The sequence below is a fragment of the Oratosquilla oratoria genome, chromosome 2 (genome assembly GCF_046742065.1).
Source record: "Oratosquilla oratoria isolate Oo_2021 chromosome 2, ASM4674206v1, whole genome shotgun sequence".
Lineage (NCBI taxonomy): Eukaryota > Metazoa > Arthropoda > Malacostraca > Stomatopoda > Squillidae > Oratosquilla > Oratosquilla oratoria.
The window spans coordinates 16,554,141-16,578,177 of record NC_134778.1 but is presented as its reverse complement, the minus strand read 5'-3'; the positions used below and the strand labels follow the sequence as shown (position 1 = coordinate 16,578,177).

Sequence of the window (24,037 nt, the reverse complement as noted above, 5' to 3'; positions counted from 1 at the left end):
CAAAATCATCAGCACTTGTACCAGGGCTTTTCTTTACTAGATCATCATAAATTGCTAACGCTTTCTCACATATAAATGCTTCAGATACTATCACCTGCTGTTTCTCATTTATATAAACAAGCACCAACTTTTCCATTTCCTCAAATATTTGTGGTCTTTGTTTACTAATGCTGGTCACTCCTTTTGCAACATCAGCCAACTTAATCACTTCTTTAATCTTGAGAATAGTGCAAATTTTACTTTGCCATACTGTTCTGCACAGCACGATTGGATACACAAACACCATTTTCGTATTTTGCGATAATTTCTTTCTTCGCTTCGTTTATTTTTCTCAACTTTTCTTTTTCCTTGACCAGTATCACTTTTTGCTTTCTTTGGTGCCATGACTGAGGGCTAATGTAGGAAAAATAAATGCTGAATGCAATAAAATTGATGACAAAAGCACAGCGCGACTATTCAGCTCAGTGGTCAACAGAGAACTGTTTATGTTTTGTCAGCGGCCACGTGTCATTGACATTTGAGAACCAAAATTTTGTTAAAAAACAGAGGTATTTCCAGCTCGAATCTTTTGTTTGAAAACCGATTTGTTAGAGTTCAAAAACGTTCAAGAACTGAGGTTTGACTGTACATGAATTTAAGAACAAACTAGATGTTGCAAAATACAAAGACAGGACACCACAAGCATAGCTCCCCTTCCTGTAGAATACAACTAGGTAAATACATGCCAACTTTGAAAGAATGGAAGGAAAAGAAGTGACATAATAGCAGCAGAGCAAGTCCTCCTTATATGGTAATTCTTTATCCAGTAAATTCACAGTTACGATATTTGGTAATTACTACCCTCGATTCTATTCATGGTAAGAAAAATTCACAGATACAGTATCCGCTCGTGTTTTTATTTACACTGTTCCGTAGCGCCACCATGCCATGCGGCCACCCCAACAATCAGTCTCTTCCCACGTTTCCCTTTAAGCACAAGTTAAATCTTTACAGTGTATTTTTTGTGGATATTATTATCATGACACACAGTGACGCACATTCCAACAGTGCAGACGACAAGGTGTTTGAGGGTTTTCAGCCTCCTGCCTTACCCTCATCTTCATCTGCCCATTCAGCAAAAGATGAGTAAGGACTGAGATCCCTACTGTCCCTTAGCCTTGGGAGGGACATCATCTGATAGAATACGTGGTGAGTGAAAGGTAAATAAAAACATTTTCTGTTTATTTCTTTTGTGCAGTACTTTACATTTTCTTATGTGACTATTTTCATGTCTGTAGGGGTGACTTTTGACGTACTGGAACACATATCAGAGTTTGGGAGAGTATGTGATAGAAGAAAGCTAAAGATAAATGTGGGTAAAAGTAAGGTGATGAGATGTACAAGGGGTGAAAGTGGCAGTAGACTGGAAGTGAACATTAAGGGAGAGCGACTGGAGGAAGTGGATAGTTTTAGATACTTGGGTGCAAGTGTAGCAGGAAAAGGTGGAGTGAAGGTGGAGGTAGAATGTAGATTGAGAGAAGCGAGTAAATGCCTTGGTGGATTAAAGAGTGTAATGAGGAATAGACATTTAGGAATGGATGCGAAGAGGAGACTGTATGAAGGAGTGATTGTGCCAACAGCACTGTATGGGGCAGAAACATGGAACATAAGAGAAGAAGAGAGAAGGAGTTTGAATGTGTTTGAGATGAGGTGTCTGAGAAGTATGGTGGGGGTTACTAGGCTAGATAGAGTGAGAAATGAGGAGGGGAGGAGGAGAACAGGGGTGGAAAAGGAGCTGGGAGATAGGGTTGATGAAAGAATATTAGGATGGTTTGGACACATGGAAAGAATGAGTGAAGAAAGACTAGTAAAAGAGGTATGGAAGGCAGATGTGGAGGGAGTGAACATGAGGGGACGTCCTAGGATGAGGTGGATGGATGGGGTGAAGGGGGCTTTGGGGAAGAGGGGAATGTCTGTTGAGGAAGGAAGGGAGAGGACGGAAGACAGAGGTGAGTGGATAACACTGGGGAACACTCATTTTGTTGCATTTAAAAAAAGACTTTTCTATAGTCAACTTGAGTGTGCTGATTTCAAATCTGAAGTCGGGTTTTGTCTGCAAGCTACAGATTTTATGCAATTTGACATTTTTATTTATTTTTTAAATTTTCGTTATTATAGGAAATTGCAATATCAGCCACAATTCTTTTGTTCACTTGAATCTTAAAACAGTATGAAAGCCATTTCTGTACATTTATTAAGGCAAAAGAAACAGAACATTAACAGAACATCTATCCCAAAGTTAGATTAGCATCCTTCAGAACATCACCACAGCTGATGGAAGCTTATCAATTTCTTTGTGTATTTTTTTCAGGCAGGAATTTGCGTTTGTAACTTTTGCGTTTGTACATTTCATCTGGGCAATTTTGTTTAATGCTCCAGCAGTAGTCAGCCATCATACTTTTGTCCCAGCGCCCTTGGTAGCGTTCTTCCATGATCTTTAGGTCTTGGTGGAATCGTTCTCCTTGTTCGTCACTCACAGCCCCCAGGTTGTCAGGGAACTGATCAAGGTAGCTGTTCAAAAAATGAAGCTTGATGCTCATGTTGCACCCGAGATCACGAAAAGCGAGGAGCATTCTGTTCACAAGTTCACTGTAGTTCTCCGCCTTATTGTTTCCAAGGAAGTTCTGAACGACTGCCACAAAGGATAACCATGCTGCCCTTTCTAAAGCGGTCATCTTAGCAACAAACTGATCATCACAAATTAGGGTTCGAATCTGTGGGCCATCAAACACGCCTGCTTTGATCTTCTCAAATGATAACCCTGGTAAAGCTGTGATGATGTGTTGGAAACATTCACCTTCGGTTTCCAGTGCCTTGACAAATTGTTTCATGAAACCTAATTTGATGTGAAGAGGAGGAAAGATGATCTTATCTCTGTTTACAATTGGGTCTTGTATGATATTTGGCATGCCTGCTTCAAGGGTGTCACGAATAGGCCAGTCCTTCTGGACCCAATGTCTGTCTCGTGCTCGGCTGTCCCACATACAGAGGAAACATGGAAACTTGGTGAAACCTTTCTGTTGTCCAAGAAGAAAGTTGACCATCTTTAAGTCTACACAAATTATCCAATTGTGCTCATGATACTTTAATAAGTCCATGACCATTCTCATATCATCATAGTCTTCCCGCAAATGCACTGAGTGACCGACAGGTACTGCTCCATAAACATTGCCATTATGTAAAAGAACACACTTTAGACTGCGTTTTGAACTGTCTAAAAAGAGTCTCCATTCAGCAGGACTATAGTAAGGTACACCCAGTTCTTTGAGAAGCCCTGGGATGTCATGGCAGTAAACAAACTGTCTGTCTTTTGAAAAGAAGGTCACAAAAAGCTGGTCACGCTTTCTGAAATATGATACTTTAACAGAGTGATCAACAAGATTTCTGCCTTGTGATCTTGATGCCAAAAGCTCTGCTGCTTTCTTTGAAAGACCTAAATCCTGCACTAAATCATTCAGTTCAGCCTGGGGAAGAGGCTTAGGGACGGGGAAAGGTTCAGTGTCTGAAGAACAGTCCTCCGATTGTGAACACTTTTCTGACAATTCACTGTCACAACTGTCTTGCTGGCTTGTATCATGTCCAATGTCTTTATCGTCCAATGAAGGCAAGCCTTTGAAAACTGGAACAGGTACTTCTTCAGAGTGCGGAACAGGCCGAATAGCTGAGGGAATGTTCGGATACGTAATCTTATGTCGGTTTTTCTTCCCAACACCCGTTGTGTTTACCATGCAGAAATAACAGTCAGTTACATGGTTGGTGGGTTCGCGCCAAATCATTGGAACTCCAAAAGGCAGACCTTTGCGTTTTCCTTTGGTCCAGTCTCAAAGCATTTCCTCACAATTGTGGCACACAACATGAGGAGCCCATTGCTTGTCTTGATCACCAAGATGAACTTCAAAATATGCCTTGTAGGCACGCTTGACGAACGAGGATATGTTACGTCTCTGACGATTGAGTGTGTAGCATCCACATATGTAGCAGAAGGCATCAGGCTTGTTTCTGCAATGATGTCTCATTCTGGAAGCCATGTTTGAACTGAAACAAAAGAAGAATGATCAAAATATTAGAAGCTATCTATATATATGGACGTTAAAATGCTTATACATGGTTTACGCAAGTTCACATATGTACAATTTCATTAACCTCAAATTGCATACAAACTAGAGCTTGTAGAGAAAAACTAATTTCAGATTTGAAATCAGCGCCTAAAACTCTTTCAAAATCCGTTAAAATATCCAATGCAACTCAAAGTTACTGAAAAAGTGTTCCCCTGTGTAATGGTTGTATATGGATGATGTTGTGATTGCATGAGGAAGAATGGGCGGGGGGGTGGGGGTGAGGTAGTATGTGTGAGTAAATTTTGACGCAGCCCGAAGGGATTTCTCCCCGTCCTCTCCTTATATGCAAGGGGGGACGGAGAGGGGGGGTCACCGATTAAATGAAGCGGCCTTGCTGTGGATGTGCTGTGTCTTGCGACACTGCTTCTGACCCAGGGCGGTGGGCAAGGTGCGGGGATGACCCGTCATCCAGGAGGTGCTCAGATGAGAGGGAGGGTGGGAGGGGTGTGGAGTGTATTTAGGGATGAAATGGGTGGGAGTGTTTTTATGCCTTTCCCTTTTTGGCTACCTCCCTTGAAAAGGGGAAAAAGCCTTGGTATATATATGGAACACATATCCTATTATTACATGTTATAATGGCTTCGGTATATGGTAATTTCAATTTGCGGTAAGGTTTTCAGGAATGCATATGTACCGTATAACGAGGACTTACTGTACAGTCACTTCTCATTATCCATGTAACAGACATGCCCTCAGGAAATTAGTGACACCACCCTTAAGCACACTCCTGAGCCCCCAAAACCTTGTTTAAGTAAAGAAAAACTGCATGTACATGATTACAAACATTTTATTCATCAGTTAACTAAAAAAATAAAGAAAAAACAATGAACATTGGTAGGTTGCCTCTAATGGTCTCCTCTGATATCACCAACATCACATCAACTATCAACACAGTCTCTGCCAATAACATCAATACAAGAATAAATTGACACATCACCTCTTATACTGTATACGGCACTGGTCTGTAATCTATTAATGTATTATGCACCATTATTTGCAATAAATATGACAATACTGTGTGTCAGGTGGGTGCGGTATGTGTGTGTGTATATGATTAGCAGCAGGTCATCTGAAAATGTAGTTTAGCAATCCATGTATTAGTAAAACCTTGGAAACTGAAACAAGGGATGACTGTATTCAGGTCACTAATGGGGAGAGACTACATTGACAGAGATCTCTCGATTAAGGATAGGAGGGCTTTAAGAGATTATGACAACAAATTAAGATAGAATACATGTTTAAACAATGTGAAGAAATACAGTTTTCCATATTAATGCATAAATACTAAGAAGAGCTTAGAAGTTATAGTCCAATCTAAATGTGATAACAGGAAATTAAGGATATAGAGGATGTTGAAACTGCATGAGTTTAAAGTTAGGTATGATCAACTGGAGAGTAGGATATGGGACCCAATGAGCATTGCTTCTTTCCTGTATACTATAATTAGGTTAATAACAAAACATGTACAATGAAAAGAAAGAAGAGACATGATAATGATAAACTCAAAGCAGGTTTGGAGAAAGTGGAGAGAAAAGAATAATTGATATGAGAGGAAAGATCAACAAGAGGTCATAGTAAAATGCAGAAAATTAAAAAAAATTCAAAGATGTCAAGAAAGTATACAGCTTTCCACATACAAGTGTAGAGTTGTAGAATAAGTTACATGAAAATATAACCAAAGCCAGTTTTATAAAAGAATTCAAGACAAGGTTTGACAAAAGGAAGAAAAGAGATGGGACCGCATAAGCACTGCTCCAATCCCGTACGCTACAACAAGATACAGCTTGATTAAACACACACATAGAATGGCGGCAGTGGCGACTTGATACGATGCTCCTAGATTTGCCAAAATAGGCATAAACAGATATCCTAGATAGGCAAATCTAGATGGAAATACTTGCCAATTAAGTAGATAGGGAGAAACAATGCTATTTCACGGTCACAACAAAGGCAAAACATTGCTGATTCCAAATCTGGGAGAATCAGGAAGGAAAAAATTGTGAGAGTGAACAAACATGTGCCAAACACTTGTGAAAGGAAGCAGAAACAAAAAATCCAGGGACATGGCTTGAGGAAAATGGAGGAAAAGAAGAAACAATAAAACAAAAGAAGGTTACAAACAAAATAAGAATGACTAAACAAGAAGTTGAAGGAAGAAAGAAACCAATTTTGAAAGAGGTGTAGTAGATAAAGATGAACCAAAAATGTTTTACAGGTTTATAAATAGTAAATTGAGACAGGGAATATCACCAATTTAATAGTGGGTGGTGAGATCTTTGAAGATACCTTAGCTCAGTCAAAAATAATGAAAATTTATAATCAGTCTTCATAAAAGAAAGCACTTTTTTGAAAGAAAGTGAGGGGAGCAAAAAGCCAAGTTTAGAAAATATAAATGTATAAGTCAGGGAAGTGGTCAATCTCTTAGATTACTGGATACGACAAAAGGTTCAGGACCTGACAGGATCTCAAACTGAATACTTAGAGAATGTAGGGAACAACTAGTGGACAAGATCCAGTCTTGTTACATGCTCATCGAAAGAAGGCATTGTGCTGTTTGATTGGAAAAGGGCAAATGTGGTGCCAATTCATAAAGGTGGAAATAAGGAGACACCCCTAAATTATAGGCCAGTATCGCTAACCTGCACAATATTGAAATCATATTGCAAAAATAATCACAATAACGTGTGACTAAATGATATTGCAGAAACCACAGGGAAAATAAAGTCAGAATACTAAACGTTTTCGTCTATTACGACATCCTCAGAGTACAAGAAAGAGGATGTCGTAATAGACGAAAACGTTTAGTAATCCAACTTTATTTTCCCTGTGGTTCCTGCAATAAGTGAAATTACATGTAAATATTGTGAAAGATCAATGGACCAAATATCTTGAAAAGATGAACATTCTGACAGACAGTAAGTTTGATTTCAGATCTGAAAAGTCATGTGTATCAATCTTTTTTTAAGCTTTTACTCAAGAGTGACTGATGCACTGCAAGAGAGAGAGGGGTGGGTGGACTGTGTGTACCTTGACCTAGAAAAGTCATTTTATAAAGTACCTCACAGTTGATTTATGTGAAAATTGGAGTTCCACAAGGTTCAGTGATTACACCAATCATGTTTTTTATGTCATTGACATGATGGAAGGAACAACAAGCTATGCCAACATGTTTACAAATGACACAAAAATCATGAGAAGAGTGAAAATTGAGAAGTATGGTAAACTACTCCAAAAAGATCTAAACACTTTTTGCATGGTGCCAAGAATGGGAAATGAAGTTCAATACCAAAAAATGCAAAGTACTGGAAATGGGTAAGAGTGGCAAAAGACCATCCTCAATCTATTCCTTGGGAAGTGAACCCATTGCAAAAGCAAAAGAGGAGAAAGACTTGGAAGTCTTGATAAAAGACAACCTGTCACCCGTCAGACATATCAGCAGGATTGTGAGAGAGACATATAGACTACCACATAATATGAAAGTGGCATTTCACTATATGGATGAAGAGATGATGAAAAAACTCATAGAAATGTCAAAGACTGGATTATGTACCAGAGGTATGATCCCCACACAGAGTGAAGGATATAACCAAGATCAAGAGAATACAAAGGGCACCAAAAAAATTGGTCTCCAGCCTGGCAGATAAACCATATGAGGAAAGACTAAAAGCACTGGGTAACCCAACTTTGAAAGATTGAAGAGAAAGAGATGATATGATTACAATTCAGGTCACTCGAAAGGATACATTGCAGTGACAGATGAGATCTGATTAAAGATTGGGGGGCTTTAAGAGATCATGGGAACAAATTAAGATCACATGTTTAAAGGATGTGAAAAAAACATTTTCCATATTGATGCATAATTACATGGAATAGCTTAAGAAGTGACACAGCCCAAGCTCAACCAATACACGAGTTGAAATCTAAATTTGATGATTGGAAATCAAGGATATAGATTAAGTTAGTACTGTACATAAATTTGTGGATAGGTATGATGATGAGGGAAAAAGAGAGAGAGAGAGAGAGAGAGAGAGAGAGGAGAGAGAGAGGAGAGAGAGAGGAGAGAGAGAGAGAGGAGAGAGAGAGGAGAGAGAGAGAGGGAGAGAGAGAGAGGAGAGAGAGAGAGGGAGAGAGAGAGAGAGAGAGAAAGAGAATTGTAGATGGGACCCAACAAGCATTGCTTCTTTCCCATATACTACAATTAGGTAGACACATATATACACTTAGGAAGTGATTTAACCTAAGCTCAAAGAATACATGAGTGTGAAATTAAATATAACTGAAAATCAAAGATATAGCTTAAGTTGGAACTGTACATGACTTTGAGGCTATGATAAAAAAAATTAAGAGAATAGGAGACGGGCCCCAACATGCATTGTTCCTTTCTTGTACATTACAACTTGGTAAATACACACACACACATAAAAAAAGTCCTCTTTGTTTTCTAGTAATTCCATATGTGTCATACTGTAAGTCAATAGTTTAAACAAAATTACATATAGCTAATACCAAGGAAGTTAATATTGGGTTTTTTCGACCCCTACATAACTCCCAACAAATATCATCTAATCATCACCATAATCATCATCTGCATCATCATACACCCCATAAGAGTTGTCGAAGGAGACATTGTTAGTAGGCATCTTCTCACTGGTAATAAGGTCAACAATGGTGTGGAGCAAAGTGCCTTCTTTGCTATTCTTATCCCAACGTGTTTCGCCAGGGTGACTAATCTTGTACTCCAAGAGCTTATCTAATTCATTTCTTAAACTCTGAAAAGTAAATGTTCATAACATAAGCAAAATAAAACAATATATACATCTTACATGTATGATCCAAAGCAGCAAAGAAATAAATGCAAACAATAAACATTTTCAGATATCTATGTCTATATTCATACATATGTCTATTTGTACATATATATGTGTTTTTTGAATATATATATATATATATATATATATATATATATATATATATATATTAGATTGCACTAATGTCGTAACACATTGGTAAAATTTAAACTTAGAACCCACTGTCGGTGGAAAAAGATAAAAAGTGAGATGATTGTTCGAAGTATACAGGAACAATAATCTCACTTTTTATCTTTTTCCACCGACAGTGGGTTCTAAGTTTAAATATATATATATATATATATATATGAATACTGTATCTATATGTATATATGCATGAGGTATACATTAAAGTAAGGTCATAAATGCCACCATGCCAGGATCCTAGTGATCCGTTATGCATTTTTCCTCTATCCAACACTAGTTTGTATATACCATTCTGCTTATTTTCTTATGGCCTAATGACTGCTGAAACACCAGTGAGTTTTCAGCTTTATGCACTGTCAGAATTTTATGTTGCAGCAAAGGCATGGAGATAATATTGGAACAAGTATTAGAGAATTCCCTTTAAAATTGTGTAAACTAGATGAAATTCATATGGTTGGGTTTGGAGATTTTATTGACAATTTTCAATGTGTTTTTCTCAAATTATTAAAAAAGGGGCACTTTTGACCTTACTGGAACTTGCACCTCAACTTTCCTTGTAGGTCAGAACCAGCCTAAGTAAGCATGATATTTGATTTCCTTTTCTTTGATGCACTGTCATCAGAAGAGTCTACCTTGCACTTAACCCATTCAACTCCGATGACAAGATGTCTTGTCATTTGGTCAAATAAAACAAAAAATCATAAAACACCAAAATGTTTGATCAAACACCAGAAAAATATGACGTCAGTCCTCGCTTCGCTCGCAGCGAAGCGAGGATTGACGTCATATTTTTCTGGTGTTTGATCAAACATTTTGGTGTTTTATGATTTTTTGTTTTATTTGACCAAATGACAAGACATCTTGTCATCGGAGTTGAATGGGTTAAGAGCCATAACGGAAGGCAAAATTTTTCCAAATGAGCAACAAAAACAAGAGAGAGCAAATGATAAATACTAATCCTAACTGTGCTACCTATTTTCTTTAAAATGTGTGATTTCCATGTAATTTGATCAAAGCATTTCAGGAAAAACCATTCTTGTTCGAGTTTGGTCGACTATGAGCGAGTCGGTTGGCAATTTTGCAGAGGATAAAAATGTAACTTCTCTTTGATCAAATTACATGGAAATCACATTTTAAAGAAAATAGGTCAAATAATGCAACCATATGCTAATTTTTTATATAAAATTGTGCATTTCAGCAAAAACAGTCATCAACACTCCTCATCACTCATTCTCGCTAACCGTTCGTACATCCTTGTCGAGCACTGTATAGCCTTTTTGTACCTGAGCTTTGGTTGTCAATTCCTTGATGAACAAGAATCACATGAGCAGAATTCCATTCAGGCTACCACAAAGTATCGAATCAGTAACATAAAATTGGTCTAGCTACAGGCTCGCATTGTATAATCACCACAAAAAAGACAATGAACACATTCTATACTGCCATAGTCTCATCCTATCCAGACAGTTACACAACTTCCTTGTATGACATGTGAGCCAAACCAGACGCTGTTGCCAATTACCTAGGGAACCATGGGTCTCCAACAAGAGAGACCTGGGGCAACAGATTGAATGAGTGATTACATAACAAACACATTATCTCTTAAATCTCATTATCTCTATATTTACCTTACAAAGACAAAGTACTGTGTCTTGCGACACTGCCTCTGACCCATGGCAGTGGGCAGGGTGCAGGGATGACACGTCATCCAGGAGGTGCTCAGATGAGAGGGAGGGTGGGAGGGGTGTGGAGTGTATTTAGGGATGAAATGGGTGGGAGTGTTTTTATGCCTTTCCCTTTTTGGCTACCTCCCTTGGAAGGGGGAAAAAGCCTTGGTATATGTATGTATGTACAAAGACAGACTTAGGCACCTTAATTTCAACTCTTGGGAAAGATATGGTGTAGAGTGTGGGGTGATCTGATAGGGGTATTCAAACGGGTCAAGGGTGATTCAGGCAACAGGGAGATTCACAGAAATTAATTTAAATTGGACAAATTTAGATTTAAGAAGGAAACAGGTAAAACCTGGTTTATCAATAAATTAGATAGACTTAGTAGCCATGTAGTGAGCACTGAAACTATTGGTTGCTTTATGAGAAGGTTAGATATCTTTATGGATGGGGATGATAGGTGGTAATGGACATGAACTGCCTAGTGTAGGCTTTATGGACTCTTGCAGGCTCCTTCATTCGTATATTAAATCTAGCTTTAATGTACTCTGTTCAGGCATTACTGTAAAGTATACTTAATATAATTTTCAGAGCAATTCTCATCTACATTGTATAACTTACTGAGAATGCTGACTCCTTGTATTATAGTTATACAGAAATATTAATACTTTGCTTACCTGCACTAAGTCAGCAACATGTCGGGTGCATCTGATGCGAACAAATCGGTCAACATTTATAATTCCTTCCCTTTGGTCATAATTCAGTTTCTGTCCGAAGAACAACAGTGGATAGTTGGGCACCATGGAGCAATCATGAATGTATACCTGTGGGTAATTAAGCTGCATGAGGAAAGGGAAATACACAATTTCTGACACATTATTATCACTTTTGCATGTGCAACTATCCATCTTGATCAGACAGAGTGATGGAGGGAAAAAAGAGAGGAGAGATGAAGGGGGGAGGAGAAGAGTTCCTTCCCATGAAAATTATATTTCTAACAAATCTAATATAAAAAAAATTCCTAGGCTTAATCCTTTATGACAAAAATTTCTGAGCATGTGTAAAGGCTACACAAGTCATTCTTTAAAGACACATTTTGCTGTTGTCTTGGGAATATTAGTGTGGGGCACTGTATACGCCTGGGGCAGGTTGAATCCATGGCCAAGTCCATAGGGACTATATGGGGTGTCCCTACAGACCAGAGCCTCACATTATTTTGTCTATGGTAGAGGAAATCTCTAATCAGAGAGAAATTATTCTATTCTATTGTACTGCAACCGTCCCTCTATTATGCTGTCACACCTCCTCTTAATATTGTCTTGTACCATTTCTCTAAGTACCAGTATATATATTTACATTTTTGCCTTTCCCTGTGGTATGAGGAAAAAGAATACTGCCACTGAGCTTCCCACTCAGATCGTAAAGGCAGCTAAAATGGACGGAGTGTGGGACTAGGCATCCTACTCTCTGTGGCCCCAAAGGGGACATTCCTGTGAGAAGTCAAGGCATAAGAGATTCTGGGAGAAGTTTTCCAACCAGAACCCTAAGGTCTGAGTCTTATAATGTGACTGAGTGTAGTACAGATGAAAGTAAAAGGGAAGAGACAGGCAATATGTTTATGAGAAGGAAGAATGATGTGTTGGCATTGAGACTAAATTGAAAGGGAGGGGGGATTTTGAGTTTGGGAGTGTAGTGGGGGGGTGTTGGGAGTGAAGAAAGGAAGAGGAAGGGAAGGGGAGACTCTAATAGTGAGGAGGTATGTGAGTGGTGGAATGGAAGGAGGTTTCCTCAAGATTAATGTGGATAAAGGTGAAACTAGGGAGATGTGGGCCTTTGTAGGAGCATATGGACCTGGTAGTGAGATGAGTATAGAGGAGAGGGAGGCTTTTCGGACATATCTAACTGAATGCATAGAGAGGAATGGGAGCAATGTAAATGTAGTGGTAGTGGGAGATCTCAATGCTAGAGTAGGAGATGAACCAATAGATGGAGATGTTGGGAAGTGTGGAATGCTTGGTAAAAATCATAGTGGAGATGTGTTTAGAAAAAGTTGCTGAGAGCTAGCACAGCTTTTAGGAAGAAAGTCAATCATAAGTACACATGGGAGAGGGTGGTGGATAGAAGGGTAGTTGATAAGGCATTAATGGACTATATTGTGATATTTAGGAAAAGTGTAGGAAGAGTTCTGGATGCCCATGTTCTTAGGGGAGAGAGTAGGGATATATCAGATCATATTTTGGTGGAAGGTAAGTTGAAAGTGGAATATAGGTGGAAAAAGAGGAAAAGGGCAGAAGGTAGAGAGGTGCTTGGAGCAAATTGTTTAAATAAGAAGGAAAAGAATAAGGAGTACAAGAAACTGAGAGAAGTGTGGGAGGTGCTGAGGGATAGAGTGGAAGTAGGTGTGGAAGAGTAATGCGGGTGTTTCAAGGAGGTTACGACAAGGTGTGCAAAGATGGTATGTGGAACAAGGAGGATGGGAGGGAATAGAAGGGTAGTGAAATGTGGGATGACAAAGTGAAGGTAGTAAAAGAGGAGTGAATTTTCAGGGACTGGTTGCAAAGTAGGATAAGAGAAAAACATGAGAGGTTTAAAAAAAAAAAAAGAGAAACAAAACAAAAGAAAAAGGAGGCAAAAAGGAAAGCAGATGCAAAATGGGGGAGGAGTATGACAAAATTTTTAAATAAAAAGATGTTTTGGAAGGAGGATCAAAAGAGGAAGGGGAAGCGAGTCAAGTAAAGAAGTGTAAAAGGCACAGATGGACAGATCTTAGCCACTTCAGTACAACTCAAATTCTTGCGCATAGCATCGGCTGCCATATGTAATTTGCATGACACTACTCACATTATGAAATATAAAGTCACTGCTGCATTACTCATTCTCTTTTATTCTGAGTAATGACAAAGACAGAAACTGTGATCAAACCAGTTCACAGAATTCGGGGGTAACTCATGTACAACTACAAATATATATATATACATAATCAAGATGCTGATGCCGGCATCCTCAATTTTGGGGGTCCACTGCAGTTGACAGGAATTAGGTCTGCTTGAATGACACTTTTCCCTCTGGTGGTCAGCCACAAAGCATTACTGAATGCACTACTAAAATACTCCATTTACTTAATTATTCATTACTATTCCCAGGGTGAAATACCACAAGCATTTATAACCGAAGCTCCAAATCCAAGACCATTAGCCACTTTGGTACTATGATACCTACATAGGTGTCACGAGGCGTGAGTAGATACATGAGGATGCTGGCGTTGGTGTCTTGATTATATATTAATTTTTGTAGTTGTACATGAGTTACCCCTGGATTCTGTGAACTGGTTTGATCACGTTTTCTGGGTTCATTATTACTCAGAGTAAAAGAGAACGAGTAATACGTCAGTGATTTCATATTTTGTAATGTGAGTAGTGTGCTGAATCGTATGTTTGACAGCTGATGCTGTGCGTGAAAATTTGAGTTGTACGCAAGTGGTTAACAATTTATTTGTACCAACACAGAATAGGCCAAATCACTGACTCCAATTGTCCTGGACACAACCATCATACTGAGGACACTGGGCACCATATCCTACACTGCCCCATCAAGACAACTTAGACAATACCCATGGGTCTCCTGCAAGAAATATGGGGCATTGGATTGATTGATCTTCATCTGGTGATGATTTGCACTTTTAAACAGTAGCACTGAAGTGCAGAACATGGGATCTCCAATGGCACATTACTTCCATAGAGGACCAGCTGCCAACCCTTTGTCCTGAGCAATGTATTTGTCCCCACCTCCACCTTGTGGTGCAGCCCAAAAGGGGCTGGTATCTGTTCTTAGGAACAGGCCCAATTGTATCATTCTTCTTCAAAACCCATTACATCACCTCCACTAAGAAGTGCAGCCTAATGCAAAAGAGGAATATTTGAAGAGATTATCAGTAGATAATTGGATGATGTACTCCAAAGACATGATAACCCCATCTCCTCTGTACTATTGTGCTCTGGATGGCCATCTTGTAATGAAACCATGAGGTGAAGCCAGCTTCAGCTGTGAAGTCTTTCAGTTTCTTTCAATACACTCTTAGATTCATGCATGCAACAGGGGCTGCACAACCTTGCATCACCATGGACCACAGGGATAGTTCAAATGATGCTTTGGTAAATGTGTATAGGTTTGACATGGCCAACCTCTTTGAAAGGATTAGAAAATATCTAAATTATCTCAATATGAACACCTGTGATGAATTTGTCACACTTCCACCCATATACCACAGGCTTCTTTTTTCCCTTTCCAAGGGTGTTGGCCAGCTAAGGGATGCACCTACCCCGACTCATCTGTCACCCATTTGTGAAAGATAGGAGTGGGATACACTTAGATTTAATTCTAAAAGCTAGATGAATTTACTCAAGTAAAACACAAAAGTCAACATGAATTTGGTCAAAATTGCTAATGGCAAGTTACAAATGGCAAGAAAAAAACCTTAAAATGTGGAACAACAAATAATATGGATCTTCTTACTAAGAAAATGTAAACATACTTCATTTACTAACCTTAGAGCTCTTGATTTTTTCCCTGTACACAAGCCAAGGACTTTCAAAGTTACGTTCCTTGTCATTGACAGATTTTGGATGGAGAGCCACTTTCCGCTCATATTCTGTCCTGATACCCAGTGGCTTGTTTGGGTTACGGCTTTTGCTAGGGAGGATGCGTGCCACATTTGGGTAGAGACCAGATGTGATTACAGCCCGCACCAGTGCCAGATTACTTGAGTTGCGGTTTGCAACATGTGATCGTGGGTCTTTGGATTTGACAAATTTATGTTCATACAAAAGACCCATGAACTGTTTCCGCATGTTCCTTGGAAAAACAAATTAATGTTATTAAATTGTATTTGCATACACCATTACTAATAAAAATACATGTTTCCTTTGCTCATGATGATGTTGATGATCCTCAGAATGGACAGATGTTGGACAGATGTTGGCTATACACACCAGACAATTGATTCTAGGAAAGATCTGATGACTGCAATACTGAATACTGATACACTCTGAGAGGAGGAGGTTATCACCTACATGGAGGACATTAATATTAAAGGACAGTGAAACCAGAATTAAAGGTGAAAATAGAAGAAAAATACACAATATCAAACATATTTGCAAAGGAAGTGCATTAGCCATAATGTCCAGTATGCATGGTGCCTGTAGGCATAACGTTTGATGTCTGGTAGGTATAATGTCCAGTAGGCATAATATTTGGTAGGCAAACTGTCAGTATGTAAACTGTCTGTAGGCAAATTGTCTGGCCATGAGTGGAGCCATTCCTACCCTCCTTCGTCACCCCACTCCTGACACCCTGCCCACTATATTCCCAACCTCAAAATCACTGCACCCTTTCAACTTAGTTTCACTTAATGCTAACATATCCATCTTCCTTTTCACATAGTGCCTATCCCTTCCTTTTTACTTTGATCTGTACCACACACATGCATATTTTATATTTTAAAATATGTTTTATTATATATTTTAGATTGTATATTTAGTAAGGTGCCTAAATTTTCCTAATTGTTTGGAACCAAGTTTTGAAAATAAGTCAAATATGGTTCTTAATATCTGTTTGTAGAGTATAATTAGTTTCCATCTATTGTCTATTGTCTAAAGCCCATGCTTTTACCTGACCTTGGTAAGTTTATCTTGTTGATTTTCAATTTCAAATCAGTGATGTGCAAGCTGAACTTAATGTAGAAATGGCTCAAGCTATGGTAAGGAATTAAACCTTATTCCACACAAACAAATGAAGTCATAGATCCTATGTAAGTATATCTGTATTACAATAAATTCTGCAGCACTTACTGTAACTGGTTCAGGACTGAGGATGAAAGAAAGTTGTCCCATACATATCCTCGGTCTTCTCTATATCGTACTGCTGTTTCCCACCCATCAAATACATTGACTAGCATCAGGTGGTCACTTCGGCTCCCACGGGACATCTTCTTCTTGATCTCATCCACCACACGCTCCTTGCCCTGAGCAATATCATAAGAGAAAAACCATCAATGAAACAGTGCCTTGAATTTCTACAGAGTGACACCTGAAATTCCACAATATCATGAAGGAACCCTAAGGCCTTCATATTTTCCTCTGAAAAGAAAAGGACAGTGTTGTCCGAGTTTGGGGCTGTTTTCATATCATTGGCAAGGAGCAGGAGGCAGACAGAGGAGAAAGAGGAGGAGGAAGAAGAGGAGGAGGAAGAGGAGGAGGAAGAGGAGGAGGAAGAGGAGGAGGAGGAGGAGGAGGAGGTGATGGATGAGGAGGAAGAGTAGGAGTAGGAATGTAGGAAATGAAGTGAATAAATGTGAAGAGAGGGGGGATGGGGAGGAAGAGGAGTAAAAGGTGGCAGGAATGAATGAAACAAATGTGAGGAGGTGGAGAAGGTGGAGGTGAAAAAGGGGGAAGTGGAAGAGAAGGAGGAAGAACAATAGGGTAAGGAGGAGGAGGAAGAGGAAAGAGTTAGAAGAGATGGAGGAAGAAAAGATTGTACAGGGTGTGGCAAAATGATCTGACACATTTGTAGGTTCAATAAAAGCCAGATGGAGTAAAGATATTTTTTTTCTAAATGTACATATACCATTTTGTTTCATTTGGAAAATGCTGGCAGGGTAGGCAGGAAGGCACTGTGGGAGGTATTGCAGATATATGGGATAGGAGGAAAGTTGTTAAGAGCAGTCAAGAGTTTTTATGAGAGTAGTAGAGCTTGTGTTACAATTAGAAATGGTGAGTGAGAGGTCTGAGGTAAAGGTGGGGCTTCACTACAGATGCATTATGTCACCTTGGCTGTTCAATTTATACATGGATGGTGTGGTGCTAGAGGTAAATGCACGGGTAATGGGTCAGGGATTGAAGATGGTGAAAGAAAATGGAGATAAATGGGAAATAAGCCAGTTGTTGTTTGCTGATGACACTGCTTGTGACAGGGTCAGAAAGGGGATTAAGGAAGTTAGAGACAGAGTATGGGCAGGTGTGCAAAGGAAGTTGAAGATAAATGTGGGTAAAAGTAATGTGATGAGATGTACAAGGGGAGAATGTGGCAGCAAATTGGAGGGGAGTATCAAGGGAGAGACTAGAGGACGTGGATAGTTTTAGATATTTGGATGCGAATGTGGCAGAAAAGGGAGGAGTGGAGGTGGAGGTAGAATGTAGATTGAGGGAAGCAAGTAAATGCCTTGGGGGAATAAAAAGTGTAATGAGAAATTTATTTTTGGGAATGGATGATATGAGGAGATTGTATGAATTAATGATTGTGCCAACAGCACTGTATGGGGCAGAAACATGAAACATAAGTGAGGAAGAGAGGAGTTTGAATGTGCTTGAGATAAGGTGCATGAGAAGTATGATAGGGCTAGGCTGTATAGAATGAGAAATGAGGTTAGGAGGAGAACAGGGGTGGAAAAGAAGTTGGGAGACAGGGTTGATGAAAAAGTAAACTCAGAAAAAGACCTTGGAGTGATGATCAGCAAAGACATGACACCAGATAAGTATATTAATAAAATAGTTGGAGAAACCTACAATTTACTGAGGTCAATAAAAGTGGCATTTGCCTATTTGGACGAGGAAATGATAAAAATCAACTACACTAATAAGACCAAAACTCGAATACGCAGCAACACTATGGACACCCAGTACCAAAAAGAATATAAAAAAATTAGAAAGAATACAAAGAGCAACAACAAAACTGGCACTAGCTCTTTCCAAAATGACATATGAACAAAGACTGTCCAAATTAGAATTACCAACTCTGGAACAAAGAAGGGACAGAGGAGACTTACTATCTATAGTTATGAAGGGAATGGAAATCTTAGATAAGAATGATTTATTGAAATGGGACAATGGAAAAACAAGAGAACATGAAAAGAAACTAAAAAAAGATAATTACAGAAGAGATCTAAAAAAAAAAAAAAAAAATGAAATAAAATAAAATAGCTTCTCACACAGAGTGATAGATACTTGGAACAAATTAAACACAGAAACAGTGTGTGCAAACACTATTCAAGATTTTAAGAAAAAACTTGATGCTGAGAGATACAAAGCACCACGAGCATAGCTCCCTTCCCGTATAATACAACTAGGAATACTGCCCTTCAGATGTGCCTGATGGTGTTGAGGATGCAGAGGCGGCAACCCATGAGGAGGTCTTCCTAGGTGGGGACTCTGTTCCTCCTGAGGAAGAACAGCACCAAGACCTCCCCCAAACCACTCCAGCACCTCCTACATACACCCACAGAGAAAAATCAACTTCAGAAATAGTTATGGATGTGGTAAGGGCAGCAGACCAGTTAACATCCAGGCCACCATCTTTAAACTCCTTCTCTCTTCCTCTCTCATGTTCCATGATTCTGCCCTGTACAGTGCTGTTGGCACAATCACTCCGTCATATAACCTCCTCTTAGCATCCATTCCCAGATGTCTATTTCTCATTAGATTTTTTAATCCACCAAGGCATTTACTCGCTTCTCTCAATCTACATTCTACCTCCACTCCCACTCCTCCCTTTCCTGCCACATTTGCACCCAAGTATATAAAAATATCCACTTCCTCCAGTCTTTCACCCTTTATGCTCACTTCCAGCCTGCTGTCACTCTCTCCCCTTGTACATCTCATCATCTTACTTTTGCCTACATTTATCTTCAGCTTCCTTCTTTCACACACCTCAAACTCTGTCACTAACTTCCTCAATCTCTCCTCTAATCCTGCTACAAGCGCAGTGTCGTCAACAAATAACAACTGGCTTATTTCCCACTTATCTCCATTTTCTTTAACCATCTCCAACCCCTGAACCACTACCCTTGCCTTCACCTCTCACACCACCCCACCCATCCATGTATAGATTGAACAGCCAGGGTGACATAACACATCCCTGACAAAGTCCCACCTTTACCTCAAACCATTCACTATCTCCATTTCTAATTCTAACACAAGCTCTACTACTCTCGTAAAAACTCTTGACTGCTCTTAACACATAAATACAGTGGATAAAAAGTGTATTGTTGTATATGGACTAAGGAAAACCATGGCATGGTTAGGTACTTGAGGGAAAAAGCAGTAAAGGAAATAGCAAAAAAAAAAAAAAAAAAAAAAAATTCTAAAAGAAGTACAAGACAGAGACCAAAAAGTAGAAAAATATTGAGGAAAGATAGAGAAGCTCCTAAGAGATGAAGCTAAAAAAAAAAGAAAGAAAAAAAAAAAAAAAAAAAAAAAAAAAAAAATAACGGAGGCTGAAAGAAAGGAGTTCTATTGGAGTCTTAGGCATGAGGCTGAGAAAATGATATACTTGGGTAAGTGAAACAAAAGGAACAGAAAACAAGATGGTGAAGAAAAAAATTAAAAATGGCTTAGACTAACATAGACAGATTGATCTCAGGATTAATTGAACTAAATGATTACTTGTCAGAAGAAAAACCAGACAATGAGAATTGCAGTATATGTACTAATCAAGAAATCATAACACCTCTAAGAAGTCCTCTCCCTCCATATCAGCTGAAGAGTCATATGCCATTGGCCAAATAAAATCTAAGAAGTACACCACTTCAGTGGAGGAGCTAATTGAGAACCCCTCAATTGTAACAAAAAGGTTAACAGAGATAACCTAAACCCTTATAATATATGGTTCTCACCTCTGCTGGATGCAAAAGGCAGCAACTACATTGGTTCCTAGCTTGGCAGTAAACCATACAAAGAAAGACTAACAGCCCTAGGTCAGCTAACTTTGAAAGATCTAGGAGAAAGTGCTGATATGATTATAGTATTCAGGTCAATAAAAGGGATAGATTACAGTGACAGAAGAAATCTCTTGATAAAGGATGGGAGGGCTTTCAGAGGTCATGAGAACAAATTAAGGAAGACTACATGTCAGAAGGGTGTAAAGAAATAAAATTTTCCATACAGATGCATAAATACTTGGAATAACTTAGTTAATATAGACCAAAATGGAACAATACATGAATTCAAATCTAAATATGATAACTGGAAATCAAGGATATAGACTGTGTTGGAACTGTATATGAATTTGGGGCATGGTATGATAAGCTGAAGAATAGATGGGACCCAACAAGTGTTGCTTCTTTGCTGTAAACTACAATGAGGTGCAATTAGACATATGCAATATGATGAGAAATGTATCACTGTCAAAACAAGTTAATCATTGTATATGTTAATATTAGGAAGCATGAACAGCCAAGATTATGACTACATGGTGCTTGTAAGTTTGGCTTTTACAAAAAGATAAATAAATCCAGACAGAGAATGGGCCGTGGACATTCAAAAAGTGTAATAAAAGTATGTCCTGATACATATATACTCACCAGTGGAATGATGAAAGGGTCCTTGAAAGACAACGAGGCTGCAACAGATAGGATGGGCCCTACACAGGAGAAGATGGCTCCCATTAGCAGCATACGACCTGTGAGGGGATCCACAGGAAGGCGTCCTAGATGAAAGCCCAGGGGAGTTAGGTTTTCTTCCAGATCCAAAGCATTAATTGCCTGCAACATCTTTAAAAAGAAGGTTTTCAGTGTAGTGAATTCTTAACAGGGGGGTTAGGTTCATGATATTTTTTATTAACTTATCTATTTATTTATTATCTTTTTTTAATACAGAATGTCTAGAAATATTTTAGAAGGTACAAGAATTAGGTTTCAAGTAACCAAAGTTTGAAAAATACCATCTAGTTGTGGTAACAGCTCATTAAAGGCATGTGGGGGGACCATGAGTGGATGGTAAAATTACCCTTGTTACCACCACATTGTGGTTAATTTTAGAGTGAGAATCCAACCATTCTCCACAGGGGGAATTTGGCAATCCTTAAACAGGGGTATATAATGAGATAGTACGAGGAAATGAAGCAGTGCTGATCTGATGTATAAAAATTTAGCACATCACTCTGACCCCCTCAATACACTTTGACATACACTCAGAACCAAAAATAGTACCATGATATATATATATATATATATATACATACACACACACACACACACACACACATAGAACACTAGTTTTATTCCCTTCAAAATTGTAGAATATATGGTCCATTTCATAGTTTTCAACTCTATGAAAGCAAATTTTAATAAGCTCCATTATGTGGATTATGTTTGTATCTATATGTACACATATATATATATATATATATATATATATACACACACACACACACACATATGCTTAACTTTCTTCCTAAACACTGTTAAATATCATCAACTCTCTAAATACATCTCCACCATTAACTCTCGACTATGATTTTTACCTGGCACTCTACACTTCCCAACAACTCTATTGGTTCATCCCCTACTATAGCATTGAGATCTCCCAAAACCTCTACACTGACATTCCTCCCAAAACTCTCAATTGACTCATTTAAATCTGTCCAAAACACTTCCATCTCCTCTACACTCTTCTCACCACCAGGACCATGTATGCAATTACAAAGACTCCCTTCCCAGAGGTTGGTGGATGGAAAGGTGGTTGATAAAACATAAATGGACTAAGCAGTGGTATCTAGGCAAAGAGTAGGAAGAGGATGGCTATGTTCTTTGGGGAAAGCATGGGTGAATATTGGATCATTTTTTTTGGTGGAAGATAAGTTGAGAGTAGAGGATGGGTGGAGATAGATAAAAAGGGTGGAAGGTAGAGAAGAGCTTAGAGTAAACTGTTTAAATGAGAAGGAAAGGGCGCAGGAGTACAAGGAGAAGCTAAGAGAAGTGTGGGAGGTGGTGAAGGACAGAGAAGAAGTAGGTGCAGAAGAGGAATGGGGATATTTCCAGGAGGAAGTGACAAGGTGCGCAAAGATGGTATGTAGAACAAGGACGATGGGCTGGAATAGATGGAAGTGCACTGACTGGTGGGATGATGAAGTGAATAAGGTAGCAGAAGAGAAGAAGCAAGCATTCAGGGGCTGGTTGCAAAGTAGGACGAGAGATGGAGGTACAGGCAAGGGTAATGGGCAGGGGATTGGATATGGTTAAAGAAAGTGGAGAAAAGTGGGAGGTGAGCCAGTTGTTGTTTGCTGACAACACTGCACTTGTGGCATGGTCAGAGGAGGGATTAATGGAGCTAGTGAGAGAATTTGAGAAGGCATGTGATGGGAGAAATTTGAAGGTAAATTTGGGTAAAAGCAAGGTGATGAAATGTACAAGGGTAGAGGATGGTGAGGAGTTGGAAGTAAATCTGGAGAGGTTGGAGCTAGTAGATAGCTTTAGGTATTTGGGGATGCTTGTGGCAGGTAAGGGAAAGTGGAGGTGGAGGTAAATTGTAGACTGAGAGAAGCAAGTAAATGCCTTGAGAATTAAAAAGTGTCATGAGAAATAGGCATATGGGAACGGATGCAAAGAGATTGTATGAAGGGATGATTGTGTTGATGGCTTTGTATGGGGCAGAAACTTGGAATTTAAGAGAGGCAGAAAGGAAAGTTTAAATGTGCTCGAGATGAAATGTCTGAGAAGTATGGTAGGGGTTACTAGGTTGAACAGAAAGAGAGAAGTTGTGAAGAACAGTGGGAATGGAAAAAGAGATGGCAGATAGGGCTAAAAGATTATTGGGATGGTATGGACACATGGAAAGAGTGAGTAATAAAAGATTAGTAAAAGAGGTGTGGAAGGCAGAGGTGGAGGGAGTGAACTTGAGGAGACAACTGAGGATGAGATGGATAGGTGGGGTAAAGGGGGTGCTGAGCAAGAAGGCAATGTTTGCTGAGCAAGGAAGGGAGGAAGCAGGAGATAAGGATGAGTGGAGGATGGGGGTAGGGGTGCTTATATGTGAATGATATTTTGATGCAGTCGAAAGGGATTTCTCCCTATCTCTTTTTTTGCATGAGATGGAGAGGTCACTGATTAAGTGAAGCAGCATTGCTGTGCATGCACTGTTTCTTGCTACACTGCTTCTGACTCAGGGCAGTGGCTGGGATACATGGATGACTCATTATCCATGAAGATCTAAAATATGAGGGGGTAAAGGGTAGTGGATGGGTGGAATAGGTGAGAGTAGGTATGTGCCTTTGGCTTGACTACCTCCCTTATAGGGGGAAAAACCTTTTGGTATATAGACAGACATATACACTTACATATATATAACAGATTTTCCCCCTTACAAGGGAGATAGCCAAAAAACAAAAAATACAATCCACTCCCACCCATTCCATCTCCACATACTCCACTCCCATTCACACCCCTCCC

At 39.2% G+C, this 24,037-nt stretch overlaps 1 protein-coding gene across 1 annotated transcript in view; it reads right to left on the bottom strand.

Annotated features, from left to right (window-relative positions):
• Positions 1–8,252: 8,252 nt before the first annotated feature.
• Positions 8,253–24,037, bottom strand: part of Rhau (ATP-dependent RNA helicase Rhau) — a 125,714-nt gene continuing 109,929 nt past the window's right edge. Inside the window, exons 17-21 of the mRNA XM_076205440.1 lie at positions 21,173–21,361; positions 16,668–16,840; positions 15,366–15,672; positions 11,499–11,645; positions 8,253–8,926 (exon numbers count right to left, since the gene is read on the bottom strand). Coding sequence (XP_076061555.1) covers positions 8,720–8,926; positions 11,499–11,645; positions 15,366–15,672; positions 16,668–16,840; positions 21,173–21,361 — 1,023 coding nt within the window. The 3' untranslated portion in view covers positions 8,253–8,719. The remainder of the gene's footprint in view (positions 8,927–11,498; positions 11,646–15,365; positions 15,673–16,667; positions 16,841–21,172; positions 21,362–24,037) is intronic.